The sequence below is a fragment of the Mytilus galloprovincialis genome, chromosome 2 (genome assembly GCF_965363235.1).
Source record: "Mytilus galloprovincialis chromosome 2, xbMytGall1.hap1.1, whole genome shotgun sequence".
In the NCBI taxonomy this organism is placed as follows: Eukaryota; Metazoa; Mollusca; class Bivalvia; order Mytilida; family Mytilidae; genus Mytilus; species Mytilus galloprovincialis.
Genome location: NC_134839.1, coordinates 77,646,437 through 77,661,721, shown reverse-complemented (window position 1 = coordinate 77,661,721; position 15,285 = coordinate 77,646,437). Strand labels below are relative to the sequence as shown.

The 15,285-nt window shown below is 35.1% G+C and overlaps 1 protein-coding gene across 1 annotated transcript; it reads left to right on the top strand.

Moving 5' to 3' along the window:
• Nucleotides 1–3,942: 3,942 nt before the first annotated feature.
• Nucleotides 3,943–6,067, top strand: LOC143062548 (uncharacterized). Its single transcript, XM_076234212.1, has 2 exons — nucleotides 3,943–4,318; nucleotides 5,052–6,067. Exons 1-2 carry the CDS (start codon nucleotides 3,943–3,945, stop codon nucleotides 6,065–6,067), a joined length of 1,392 nt encoding a protein of 463 aa, XP_076090327.1.
• Nucleotides 6,068–15,285: the final 9,218 nt, after the last annotated feature.

Here is a 15,285-nt window from a genome sequence, read left to right as displayed (position 1 = left end):
AAAAGAACAGCCACATACACAGCATACCCACCCTCGCTTCAGTTTTTTAATGACCGTATTTGACCTATTAGAATCGAAATAATTCATGGAAGCCATAGATTGTTGGAAATTTACACATGGCCTGGGCCGTGATATTCGTTAATTTTATCCCTCGCTAACGCTCAGGATAAAATTCGAATATCACGGCCCAGGCCATGTGTAAATTTCCAACAATCTATGGCTTCCATGAATTATTTCTTAATTATAAAATTGACGTAGAAATAGAATGTCTCCCAATTGTTATATAAAAGTGGAAGATATCCAATGTTGTAATAATGTGTATACACAATGTAACTATTCTAAATACAAAATGTTCTATCAAATTTTCGATTATACTCCTAGTTTTATTTCAATGAGCAAGAAATCGAATTATATTTTATTTTTTCTTGTGAGACTGTGACATATTAAATTTTTGTATTCTTGTCCTTCGTTTTTGGTAATGTTCTTTGTCTATATGCTTATTTGTTGTTGTTTTTTATTTGTTGTTGACATAATTGTTGTGTTTCCTTATTGTTTTGATTATACAAGGATGACTGCTGTACCTCTATTTCTGACATTTTTTACCTATTATATAAAAAAAGAAGATGTGCTATACTTTCCAATGAGACAAATCTTCACAACAGACCAAATGACACAAACATTAGCAACAATATGTGACTGTTCAGCCTTCAACAATAAGCAAAGATCAGACCGCATAGTCAGCTATCAAAGGCTCCAAAATGATAAATATAAAACAGTCCAAAGGAGAAAACTAATGGCCTAATAAATGTGAAAAAATTAACGAAAAACAATTATGTAAAGCAGCTATATAACCAGGTTCGATCCATCATTTTCTACATTTAAAAAATGCCTGTATCAAGTCAGAAATATGACAGCTGTTATCCATTCGTTCAATGTGTTTGAGCTTTTGATTTTGAAATTGGATTAGGCTCTTTCCGTATTGAATTTTTCCTGGGAGTTCGGTATTTTTTGTTATATTATTTTTTATCAATATACTCATCATAGATATACCAGGACTAACATTTTGATGGACAGATGCGCGTGTCATCTGTGATGCTCTTTTCATTCAAAGAATGTTTCACGGCAAAAAGAACGAAGTTCGAGGGCATTGAAAACCCAATTTATCTAACGCCATCTTGTTTCTTCTGCGAAATACATAGTATTGAAATATTGCCAAGAAATTAACAAGAGCATTTGGTGCTGTATTTAAATTTTTAATGCAATCTTTTTAATACAAGAAACATGTTCTATTTCGGTCTTTATTCTACTGATAATATTTTGCCAATATCTCTGATACAATAGTGCAAATTAGTCAGCACCATTTGCAATATCACAAAACTTGAAAACCGAATCACAAGCCACACTACAAAAAACGCTAAAGAAAGTGTGTCCCATAACGAAGCAACTTCTTGCCATGTTACCTGTAATATATTTGCTATGTAATAATACAATCCAGTTTCTATAACTAATTTATTAACAAGTACATCGTTTGATGGTCAGACTACAGAATGACAACATGTGTACAAGAATTTCAATTGATCTATTTAATTACATGTTTATTTAAGAATGTGCAGACATGTGAGAGTTGCTGATCTGTCAATTATAATTACTGTAACAGATGATACGGTAATAAAGTGAGGTGAACTTCATAACATTACCTTTTCTTCGTGATCATTTTCCTTATCATTTCTTATTTCGTTCTCATTGTCTATATTACAACTATCCACTCTGCTTGGTTTATTTTTTTAGTAATTAATTTCTGAATCCATTTAGGGACCTGTTTATCTTGTGGTCTATGGTAAAACCATGAACCTATGATGACAGATATAAGAATCATTCCACTCATTAACAAATCAACCATCAGCATTATACACAAAGCAGTCAATCTTGGAAGAGCAGTAGCAGGTAGTAAACCTTGTGCAATCGTCATAAACACGAATGCAGCACGTAAAACTGTTATTGAAAACCCGAGACGATCCTCTGATCCCGGAGGTAAAATAAAAACAAATATATTAAAAACTGCCAGCAACGTGATAGGTAACACTAAGTTCACCAGTAAAAACAGAGGTCGTCTTTTATACTTTAAATTAACGTCCATGTGTGAAACATCGGTGTTATCTACTGTGATGACAGAACTCAACAGTTCCCATTCGCTGTTAGAGCAATAAACATTGGTCAGCACAGACCCTGAAGAGGTAAATTCCGTTTCAAATTTCGCCAGACCAGATGGCTTTACTCTGAATGTACATGATTGTGAATCAAAGGGGAAGTGTGTAGTGTCAATATCAACTTTTCGTCAGCAATCCAGTACATTCTGTCGTATAACACTTTAAAATAGGAGTCCTGTATTCCGAAAATGCTCTGTTTACTAAGTATTTGCTGTATTTCAGTTAATAAGAGGTGGTTTCCAGACAGAATCAATAGGAACAACCATGTGGTTTATACCCCCGTATGAGGAAGTAGTGCATGTCATGGTGTCAGCGTCCCATATAATAAAAAAGGTTCCAGTTACACTCATAGTTCCGTCAACTGCGTCAATTTCCTGCAATGTATGAAGACTAAAGTCTATTGAAATATTTGTCGACTGAGATTGATTTGTTGATTGTCTTATATTCTTGTTTAGTCCATTTATTATGGCATTATCTGTGACAAAGTTTCTTGTTCAGCATATGAAGCAGATATAACCTTTCCCATAACATTTCCGATAGTAAGTACAGTTAAGCCATTAAACTTGTAGTAGAACGTATCACTCTTAATGCTGTGATCTAAATCAATATGATATATAGATATAAGATGATATGTTATGAGTGCCAATGAGACAATTCTCGGAGACTCCATCCAAGTCACAATGTATAAAAAGTAAAAACTTATAAAAATAAACCATATAGGTCAAAGTACGGTCATTTATATTTGTTCTTAACAAGACCTATTAGAATTGTGTAAACATAATTTGATAAACTTAAGAGATATACAAATTACTTGAAATCAAACGAATAATTAACATTGAATATTGCTTTTTAAATGTTTTAATTGCGGATAGAAGTCAATTGTTGTCCCATTAGTGAAAAATTTGACTTGTATTATTTAGTGGCTATTAAGTCTCGTGACAATTACTTTCAAAAACATGAAACAACCAATTCAATAAAATATAAACATTTATTAGGCTAATGAAATGGATTCATACAACACAATAGTTGAATAATATCCAATAAACAAATACGATTTAAGAATAACCAATATAGAAATTCAAAATTGTCAAAGGGACACGATCTACGAGATATGAAAAAAAAATAGAATATGATTTCGTTTGGTTCAATCATTTATAAAAGTGAAATCATGAAATAATAAGACACCCTCGGGGCTGTGCGAGAGCGAGGGAGGATGAACAGCCCATAGGACAGGATCAGGAAACGACTATTGAACCGACAAGGACAACGAACCAGAACAACGGATGTAAATGTTTTTGTGGTAAAGTCTGTAAGAATTCTAGAGGTTTGAAGATCCATCAAAGCAGAATGAAATGTGTGCAACCCCATTCTGGCAATCAACGCACAGAGAGATCTGGTCAGACGGAGGAGGAGACCATCCAGGAAGCAAACCACAGTGATGATAGCCTCCCTGTGACCCAGGGTGAGGATGAGCACAGAGGTAGAACAACTTGACGAGGCAGAAGAGATAGAGAGGATAGAACCAACAGTCCATAGAGAAGACGGGATAGAAACAACAGTCCGTAGAGAAGACAGGATAGAACCAACAACCCGTAGAGAAGAGAATGAGCCACGCAAAGAGAAGATCAAATGGCCAACGAATGCAGACAAAGCAGCTTGGAAAGTTCTTGACGAAGATTTGGAAGACATCTGAGAGGCAACATTAGCAGGCAGTGTAGACAGAAAGATAACAGCAATGACGTCCATTATTTACAGCGTAGGAAAGGACAGATTTGGAGTGGTACCACAAGGGAAACAACCAACAAAACAAGGCCATAGTAACCGGAGACAGAAGAAGATCAAGGAATTGAGAGGACACTTGAGAAGGTTAAAGAAGAGGTACAAAGTCGCCAATGAGAATGAAAGGTTACCATTACAGCAGTTAAGAAAGGAAACTAGGGAGAAACTTAAGACACTTACAAGAGCAAAAACTCATAGAAGAGATAGAAAGAAAAAGGCAAAGGAGAGAGCAACATTTACAGCAAACCCATTTCAGTATATGAAGCGATTATTTGGAGCGAGAGGATCTGGTAAACTGGAAAACTCGAGGGAAGAAGTGGAAGAACATCTCAGTAAGACCCATCAGTGATGAGAGACGAGGAGAAGACCTGGAAGAATGTGAGAAATTGTTAACACCAGAGGAGCCAAAAGAACAGTTTGATGAGTCAGACCTGAAGTTCCAAGAAGTGCAGGACGTAGTGAGAAAGGCAAGAGCAGGGTCAGTACCAGGACCAAATGGTATTTCATATAGGGTATATAAGAACTGTCCCAGACTGATCAGAAGGTTGTGGAAGCTATTAAAAGTAATTTGGAGAAGGAGAAAGATGACAGAGTCATGGTACAAGGCAGAAGGATGTTTTATACCAAAAGAAGAGAACTCCAGGAAAGTTGAACAGTTTAGAACCATCTCCCTATTGAACATTGAGGGGAAGATATTCCTGGCAGTTTTAGCAAGGAGAACGACGAGGTACCTGCTTGGCAACGAATATATAGACATCGCAGTCCAGAAAGGAGGCATGCCTGAAGTATCTGGTTGCATCGAACTCACCAGCGTTATTACACAGCTTTTAAGAGAAGCAAAGGAGAAGAAAAGTGACTTAGCAGTGTTTTGGCTAGATCTGGCTAATGCTTATGGGGTCATACCTCACAAACTAGTAGACCTGACATTGGAGAGGTATCATGTTCCACCAACTATCAGAACTATGCTGCGAGAGTATTTTGACAAGAATGAAATGAGGTTCACAGCTGGAGACTTCACCACAGCTTGGCAGAGACTTGAAGTTGGAATACTAACGGGGTGTACAGTATCAGTAGTCCTGTTTGCAGCAGCAATGAATTTAATTGTAAAATCAGTAGAAAAACCAAGTAGAGGACCATTATTGTCATCAGGGGTCAGGCAACCACCAGTAAGAGCTTTTATGGATGATATGACAGTGACAGCAAAAACAGTCATAGAGGGAAGATGGTCTTTAGAGGAATTGGAAAGGATGATTAAGTGGGCCAGAATGAAGTTCAAACCAAATAAATCTAGAAGTTTGATAGTGAGGAAAGGCAAAGTGCAAGATGTGACATTTGAGTTAGCAGGTGAAAAGATACCAACAGTTGGAGAGAAACCAGTGAAATGCCTAGGTAAAAAGTTTGATGCAACACTAGCAGATATGGTAAACATGGGTGAAGTTCAAGTGCAATTGGTAGAATGGCTGACGAAGATAGACAAAAGTGGGCTCCCAGGAAGATATAAGGCCTGGATATATCAACATGGGGTCTTACCAAGGATACTGTGGCCATTACTAGTTTACGAGTTCCCATTGTCCAAGGTGGAGGCCTTAGAGAGAATGATCAGTGCATGCCTAAGAAGATGGTTGGGTGTGCCAAGAAGTTTCAGCAGCATTGGATTGTACAGCACAGGAACAAAGCTACAATTACCAATGAAGGCATTGACAGAAGAGTATAAAGTTACAAAGACAAGACAGGTTATGACGTTGAGAGACAGCAAAGATGCTAAAGTGAGAGGAGCCAAAGTAAAGATCAGGACAGGAAGAAAATGGAAAGCAGAGGAAGCAGTTAAGGAACCTGAGACCAGACTAAAGCACAGTGTCATCGTTGGTGTAACAGCAGTTGGTAGACAGGGATTTGGTATGACAACAAAACCAAGGTGGGATACAGCAAATGAGAAGGGACGGAGGGAACTGGTGCAACAGCAAATACGACAGATGGAAGAAGAGAGTAGGAATGTTAAGGCAGTAGGAATGAAACAGCAGGGTAGTTGGTTGAATTGGCAAGGAGCTAGAAGCAGGGCTTTGACCTGGAGCGAGATTTAGAGTATGGAGGGATACAGATTGAGTTTTCTCCTAAGATCAGTGTATGATGTTTTACCAAGCCCATCAAACCTTTATACCTGGGGGTTGATAGAAGACCCAACATGCACCTTATGCAAAGAACCAGCATCTCTACAGCTTGTGTTGTCAGCATGTCCAGTCGCACTGAAAGATGGAAGATATACATGGAGGCATGACAGTGTATTGAAAACAATAGCAGCAAAGTTGGATACCACCAGGAGAAAGAAGGGAAAGATGCAGAAGAACACCACATTTGTAAATTTTGTGAGGGCTGGAGAAAAGAAAGACAACCAGGCAGAAGGTTTAGGGATACTTGAAACAGCATCAGACTGGCAGATGACAGCAGACATACATCAACGCATGAGTTTCCCAGCAGAAATAGCAGCAACATCGCTAAGACCATATATAGTCATTTGGTCACAGGGAACTAGGCAGGCGGTATTGCTGGAACTAACAGTCCCATGGGAAGACAGAATAGAGGAAGCTTATGAAAGATGGCAAAATACCAGCAGCTAGTAGATGATTGCAAACAGCGGGGATGGAGGACGTGGTGTATGGCAATAGAAGTCGGATGCAGGGGCTTTGCAGGACAGTCAATGTGGCGGGCACTTAGGACCTTGGGAGTGGTAGGAGCAGAGAGGAAGAAACTGATTACAGAAGTGTGTAGAGAAGCAGAAGTGGCATCACAGTGGATTTGGAGGAAAAGAGACGAAGTGTGAAAAAGTGCAAAGTGATAGAACAATGAACAGTTATTGTGTAAATAATGGACAGATATAGATATACAGAACAGCATTCAGTTACAGAAGAACAGCAATGACATCAGCTGAGACATCGGAGCCGTGTAGGCCATCCAGTTCCAGGTTCAGATTGATCACCTGAGCCGGCGCACCTCTGGAGGTTGTTGTGGAATAGCGCCGAAACAGCCAAGGAAGGAGGACTCCACCTGATGATGGAATTGGATCAGCATTCCTTTGATGTTTACAAGGTAATGGTAAATTAGTTTTTAGCATCCAATTTTGGTTCAATTTTGTCAAAATAAACAAATAAATAAGCCGTATATATTTATGTGACCTTCAATTCAACCCATTAGCTAGAGATTAGTTATGCATACAGAAGTCGTGTTCAGCCAGTTAATGGAAAATAATTAATTTTCAACATTGAAAGTGAAACAAAGGTGAACCCCTTTGTTGACCAATTCGATCCACAAAAAATCATTCTTATCATAGGTAAAATCGTCAATCAACTTATTGTTATAACATGAAATCAAACAGACCTATAAAAATCCAGTAACAAGAGGGTTGCAATCTATATTTATGTTTATGTTTATATCGGGTTATGTGACCGTCGGTAGTTTTCGGAGAACATCTCGATAGTTAATTATAGATGGCACTAACCAGACACGAAATTCGGATATATTATCGAGAACATACTTTGTTAGCTGTTTTTTTTCAGACTTGATGTCATTTAGATATACGTTTTAGGCGATATAGATCAAATATGAGAATTTAAGTCAAATCAGTGAACATAAATTTGACAACTAGTGCCCCTCCAATATATATAGAGTTATCCCTAAGTCCCAATATTGAAATATAACGTTATACCCATTTATAAAAAGGGTACAGGTGAGCGAGTTAAAAATGCAATATAACACTCCCCGTCTGATATATGTATCTTAGGTTGAAAGTAAATTAGCTTAATGATTTCATATGTAAGTTTCAAAAACTTAATAAAGTTTTAAAGTAGCTGAAGTGTCTAAAAGGTTCATGATTGGTTTTTTTTTTTATTAAACTACTGTAAAAATACTTCTGGTTCAATGTACCTACAACTTTCAATATAAAGACTGGGGTTCACTGACCTTGGTATTTTTCTTTAAAATAAATTGAAATTAATGAATCATTGTTTTTATATGATTAATGAATCATCGTTTTATATTGGTTAAAAAGGGGAAACTTATTTTTTCATATAGAGGAAAAATTAAACGATAAGAAAACGACACATAAAAAAGACATGCGATTTACCTAATAGATATGCATGTTAGGTCACTGTCAGAAAATTACCAACTTTTTTGTATGAGAAGAAAAAAAACAAAAAGAAGCATTCAATACTTTATATAATTACATTTTTTAGCTAGGCTCATGAAAACATGAACTTTATCAATATTTTATTTAATTACCCTGTGCACTCTATTGTGGGACCTCGTGTTATCATGAATGATAAGTTTAATTGTGTAATGCAATTGCTTAAGGAATAACACGTGATGTGCAGTTAGCCCATCAGAAATTGAATAACGAATTATAATGAAACATACATCTTATAAGTTATATGGTTCGCTACTGACCCCTACGGATCCATAGAGGATTAGTAAAATCTATAGGGGGTGAGGCCGGAGGCCCAATCCCCTATGGATTTTATTCACCTTCTATGAATCCGTAGGGGGTCAGTAGTTAACCGTATAACGAATTTATCGTACGCTGGACTTTTTCTGCTGCGTTTTGTTGAAAAATAATCAATGAAACACAACAACATTAATAGATGACGTCACCATTACCGCATAACGAACCCCCTATGAAATTTACTAACCCCCTACGGTCTCATAGGGAGTCACCACGTGACGGCGTTAAACCAATCACAATGTGATAATTTAGCCGCGGTACGATAAAATGTATTATCTATACTATTAAACGAGAAGACCCCATTTTGTGTGTCGCTTCTCTTCCTTCCACAATAAATCAATCATCATGCCTCTGGTGTCCTATAGGTAACATGCATGAGATCTCACAAACATGTTTAACCCCGCCACATTTTTGCGCCTGTCCCAAGTCAGGAGCCTCTGGCTTTTGTTAGTCTTGTATTATTTTAACTTTTAGTTTCTTGTGTACAATTTGGAGTTTAGTATTGGGTTCATTATCACTGAACCAGTATATATTTGTTTAGGGGCCAGCTGAAGGTGGCACGGTAGTATTACCTGGCCCATAAGGGATAATGATAGCCTTTTTAGAATTTTCACTACTTTCTAACACTGCAAAAAAATCTACATTCACAGTTAACTGAAGTACTTTCATTTTACTATTCAGAAATGAATTTGAATATGTATCATGACCGTTCTTTTTTTTTTGCTATTTTTAAAAACCTAAGGCCACTAGTACTTTTAGGTCTTTTATGGTGCAGTGAATACAAAATTTAAAAAAATTCTCAAAAATTCATTTTCATCTGTATGTAAAATTATTTCATATTTTTCTAGACTGGTCATTGTTATTGAATCGTAGGCAATTTGATTGGATTAAGTTGTTATTAGTTTACCTTCAAACTTGTTTATGCTTTTCATACATAACTATTGATTAATTAGAACGTGCATGAATGTGTACGGTAACTAAAATGACCTTCAAACTGGACACTGGACGAGTCAATATTATGTTTTATCAATGAAAGTTAAGGTATGAAAGGTAAGAATTGCCACTTATTCGATTTTCACAAAATTTTCGGAATATACAGTTGAAAGGTTATTTTTTAAAAGCCTATTGTGAAAAGTAAATAGAAAGTTTAAAAATAATACGTTTTGTTCCATTAAACAAGTCATTTTCGTAAGAGAAATACCGAAATATATTTTACGCACGACTACGGCAGGTAAAATTATTATTTATCATAATAAAAAAAAGCATTTGTCAGTCTCATTGGAATATGTTGATAACAATTAATCCCAAACTTAAAAAGTAAGTAACCAGAGGCGGATTTAGGGGGAGGGCCCAGGGGGCCCGGGCCCCCCCTTTTTGGGAAAAAAATTTGGTTGCTTATATAGGGAATCACTGAAGCGTGACTGGAGCGGGCCCCCTCTTAGGTCAGTCAGTGGGCCCCCACTTATGAAAATTTCTGGATCCGCCACTGGTAACTAAAGTCAAAATATGTCCGATCTGCCTATTTCTGCACATCAAAAGTCAATACGATCGTTTTAAAGTCAATTTCGTCTACCTCACAAAATCTTGTTAGGCACTATAACTGTGAATGTAGATTGTTTTGCAGTGTTAGAAAGTAGTGAAAATTCTAAAAAGGCTATCATTATCCCTTATGGGCCAGGTAATACTATCGTGCCACCTTCAGCTGGCCCCTAAACAAATATATACTGGTTCAGTGATAATGAACCCAATACTAAACTCCAAATTGTACACAAGAAACTAAAAGTTAAAATAATACAAGACTAACAAAAGCCAGAGGCTCCTGACTTGGGACAGGCGCAAAAATGTGGCGGGGTTAAACATGTTTGTGAGATCTCATGCATGTTACCTATAGGACACCAGAGGCATGATGATTGATTTATTGTGGAAGGAAGAGAAGCGACACACAAAATGGGGTCTTCTCGCTTAATAGTATAGATAATACATTTTATCGTACCGCGGCTAAATTATCACATTGTGAGTGGTTTAACGCCGTCACGTGGTAACCCACTATGAGACTGTAGCCTGGGGTAAGTAAATTTCATAGGGGGTTCGTGACGCGGTAATGGTGACGTCATCTATTAATGTTGTTGTGTTTCTTTGATTATTTTTTAACAAAACGCAGCAGAAAAAGTCCAGCGTACGATAAATTCGTTATACGGTTAACTACTGACCCCCTACGGATTCATAGAAGGTGAATAAAATCCATAGGGGATTGGGTCTCCGGCCTCACTCCCTATGGATTTTACTAACCCTCTATGGATCCGTAGGGGGTCAGTAGCGAACCATATAACTTATAAGATGTATGTTTCACTATAATTCGTTATTCAATTTCTGATGGGCTAACTGCACATCACGTGTTATTCCTTAAGAAATTGAATTACACAATTAAACTTATCATTCATGATAACACGAGGTCCCACAATAGAGTGCACAGGGTAATTAAATAAAATATTGATAAAGTTCATGTTTTCATGAGCCTAGCTAAAAAATGTAATTATATAAAGTATTGAATATATTTTTCGATTTCGGGATATGAATTTCTTTAAATTCTGCATCTCGGGATTTTATGGTTTTAAACACGGGATTTCGGGATCAGGACCCCTCCGATCGACAACCCCTCAAATTAGCCTTAGTCGGTATTAGTCATTTATACATGATTCAAAAAATTTCATTGGCATGTTAATAAGGCTCTCAAAAAAAAAGCACTGATGGATTGTCATAGAAGCATATTTTTTAGACTAATAATGGTCTATCTATAAGCAGTTACATTTATTTCATGTTTGAAACGGTGCAAATTTTTAATTTGATTTGACTTTTACCAAAAGAAGCAATGTAGCAAAGGAGAAGAATAATTGTGGGCGTAGGCCAGAAACACGAATATAATTGAATTTAACAGAAAGGAAACAAATATCGGACTTTGGAAAAAGGGAGATACCTTTTATGTAATTCTCCATACATAATATATTTAACAAAAAATCATCCTACAACAGTTCACAAGCTTATATGCCCGCGATTTCGCGGGTATGTTCTAGTTCTAATTTAACCTTTAAAAAATGACGCAGTGCCTATGTTTAACTCCCCTGCGACTATTCATCCAACAGGAATTTATATCTATATTTTCAGGTTGACACATCAAGAAGCCTTAATTTGAGTTAATCAATGTATGGATGCAAATATCTATTAATAAACGATGATAATAAGTCTCTTGCAGTTTAGGGTTGTTTGGTTGATTTTTTGGGCTGATTATGTGAGCGTTATTGATGCGAAGAGGGAGTATTGTTATGACATTTATTGAAAGCATTGTGTAAAAAAAGTTTATGAAACAAGATAATATATTTAACTAGAATTATTTCTTTTGTTTGTTTTTTTATATAGTAGGTCAAAGAAATTTTGTAATTTAGTTTTTAAAAAATAGCCTGTTTGAAAAGAGGTCAAAGCCCGGTATAATTATTTGCTGTGTTGCACAAGGGTTTTTACCATACACTGAATTTACAGAATATATTCTTTATTTTTTTACTATCGGTTCTTCATTGGTGAGTCATAGAAAAAAACCAGTTTACTTTGTTGCATCCATAATTCTAAACTAAAACCAAAGTAGAATTCAACATTTACATCCAATATAAATAGTTTGTTATTCTTTTAAATACACATCTGCGATACAAATATCATGTAACATGAATCTTTTATATAGAGTACGGGGATAACTAATATTAATAATAATCAACATATTACCATGCGTTTTATATACTTATTTTTGATACTTAAAGGGATAATTCGCGAATTTTTACTTATCAGCTAATTATGTCCATTATACCATAAAAAACATATTCACCAAGTTTTAATTGGATATGAACAGCAATAAAGGAGAAAATTAAGAATTAATAATTTTATTTCTTCGAACTTCCTGACTTATGTGACGTAGTTTAAGTCTTTAAGCATGCCGGGAGTGGAAATAATCTCATTTTAAATCTTAATCGTTCATCATCTTATAACGCTATTTAAAGCGCATAGACGACGTTTGGTGTAGCTATTAACCAACTAATAATTAAGATGGAACAGCGCTCAGCTTGAAAGTAGAATGTACGATTTATATTTTAATATTTTCTGAAATGATTATAATGATACAAGTAAATCATATAAAATATTTTTTTATGATTTTTTTTCTCCGACGGATATTTTTGAACTAACATGTATAACTGGTAGTGTTTTAAAAATGCATGTTTGTACTTTTTACCTTTTACGTCAGGCTAGTAAATATATGTGCTGCTAGTACATTTGTAGTGTGCAAATACGGCCCCACAAATACAATGTGTATTGTACTTTGACACATAGTGACTACCTGTTGTATGCGTGGTTAAATTCAAGTTAATTAAAAGATTAGCATTTTGTATCTTTTGATCTTTACTCAGTGAATTTAAGTCGTCACGGTTCACTTTTCTAGGTGTGAACAACATTTCGTATGAATGATAAACGAGGGAATCCGTTATATTTTCCATGAGCTCAGTTTAATTAAATATATTATTGACGCTGAATATTTTTTGTTAAAAAAAAGAAATACTGAATTAATTTAATTGAATAAATTTATGAATAATGATGTCCTTATAAACACGAGTAAATGAATTAAAAATTCTAAATAAGAATCGGCGACCTTGAATTTTTGAAATAGATAGTAATTACCAATTGCAGTTATATAAGTGGGTCGTTCAAAGCGATCTTCTTTTTTTTTTTTTTTTAAATATTCAGGAAGTAATGTCCTTATCAAAATAATTTAATTCTCACCACGTACTAATTCTTCGGGTACGTCTAAACACCGCTCAGGACCTCCTGAGTGCACTCAGGACATACAATGTGCACTCAGGACCCTTTATAGTCATCGTATTTGCACACAGGATGGATGAATATGTTCGTTACATGCTGCTTATTTAAGAGTTAGATTTTGGTAGAATTTGAAATCGAACTTAGATAGATATGTTAATTCTTATGAAATAATGAGGGCACGTGTCACTGATTACACAACTACTGAGCCGTGAATTATCCAATCAACAAAATTGATTGGATTATGTTTATTGTTGTTTATGAATTGTGTTGTTAGTACTGTACGTGTTACGTTTAAAATGAATAGCACTATGTTATTAAGTTTTGTGAAAGTTGCAGTGGAGAGACTGATAAACATTTTCTTATGGCATGCACACTTTATGACCTTTTCATGAATGTTAAAAATTTATTAAAGATTTTTACAGCCTTGATATATATAACAAATTTCTTGAAATAGCAAGTTTCGGGGGGGGGGGGGGGGGGGGGGGGCACTTCAAACTCTGTGCAAGAAGACTTAGTCGTGGTTTTGAACGTGGTTTGAACGGATTTCGTTTACTTACAAATCATTTAGAAATAATTACCAAATATGATAATTTTCAGAAAACGGAGACAAATTAATTTTTCAGAATTTATTTTCACATTTGAATTCGTTCAACTGAAGGCTTGTATTACAGCTAGACAAGAACAACTTTAATGAGAAAGATAAATCTTACCAAATTTGTTAAAACACTCGTATTACTCAAGAATAAAATTACTGGAAAAGAACGATAAAAATGAGAAGGTTCACGTCAAACTACATGAGATTTGATTATTTGAAAAGCGTATTTTAGTAAGTACGGCTTCTACAGTTAAGAACGGATTCCATTTACAAAACTAAATCTTAATTCATGAAAAGTATGACAAATTTATTTCCCTTTTCAAACTCGTTTAAGGAATTTATTACAGGACAAGAACGAGTTCTAATAGGGGAATAAATCTACCTAAATGAAATTTTGATTGAATCGTTATGTTATACATACACAGCCTCTCATTGGTTAAAAAGTCGGTTAATTATTTCAATGAATCTCAAAGACAAGAAAATAGAACAAAACACACACACACACAATTATATGAATAAGAATTAGAACAGAATGATACCAATATATTTATTTTTGAATTCAACGCTATTTTTAGTGAGTGATCTGTCCGGAAGCCCTGGAGTGCCACGCAAAAAAACTACAACTTGCGCATGAGTTACTATCTTGCGCGCAAGTTGTAATGTTTGTTCATGGAACTCCAGGGCTTCCGTACTATTGTAATATATCTAGAGATATGAAAATACGAAAGAATTATTCTTTTTAATTTTTTTAACTAAAAATAAATCTTAACTTTTTATTGCACGAAATTTTAATAAAATACGAAAATCTGATTCTATACAAAGAATATAATAACGATATTTTTTTTTATCTATTAGGTTAATGAAATAAAATGAATTTTATGAACGAAAATTTCCTATATATATAACTATATATGTACATTTCTCATATTTCTCGACTGGCTTCAATTATTACAAACAAAAAGAAAAGGTTAACTTTATTTAATAGTTTTTTTTTCTAAAACAATATATCTTCATTGTTCTTCATTTTTCAAAAGACATCTTGATTTTGCTTGTTTTCAAAGCTTACTTGTATGGGGTTTGTACCATCACTAATCTCTCCTAATTATTAAAGATTAAACGACCTAATCAACATGATAATTGGTATTCAATATAATCCACGGTCATGCCTGACATATTTCCCAAAACGGCACGTGCCGATGAAATCTTCAATAACTCCTTAAATGTTAAAATAATTTAATAAAAACAAAAATTATTAGATGGAGAATTAAATTACCTATCGAATGCATACCTCCACCACTCACTAAAACATATAGTTCATGTCCTGAGTGCACTCAGGAGGTCCTGAGCGGTGTTTA

Bases quoted from the DNA above. Each gene is read 5' to 3' on its own strand.
- LOC143062548 (XM_076234212.1), top strand. From the start codon at position 3,943: ATGACGTCCATTATTTACAGCGTAGGAAAGGACAGATTTGGAGTGGTA. The intron at 4,319-5,051 runs GTAAGACCCATC...CGGGGTGTACAG, and splicing joins AGAAGTGGAAGAACATCTCA to TATCAGTAGTCCTGTTTGCA.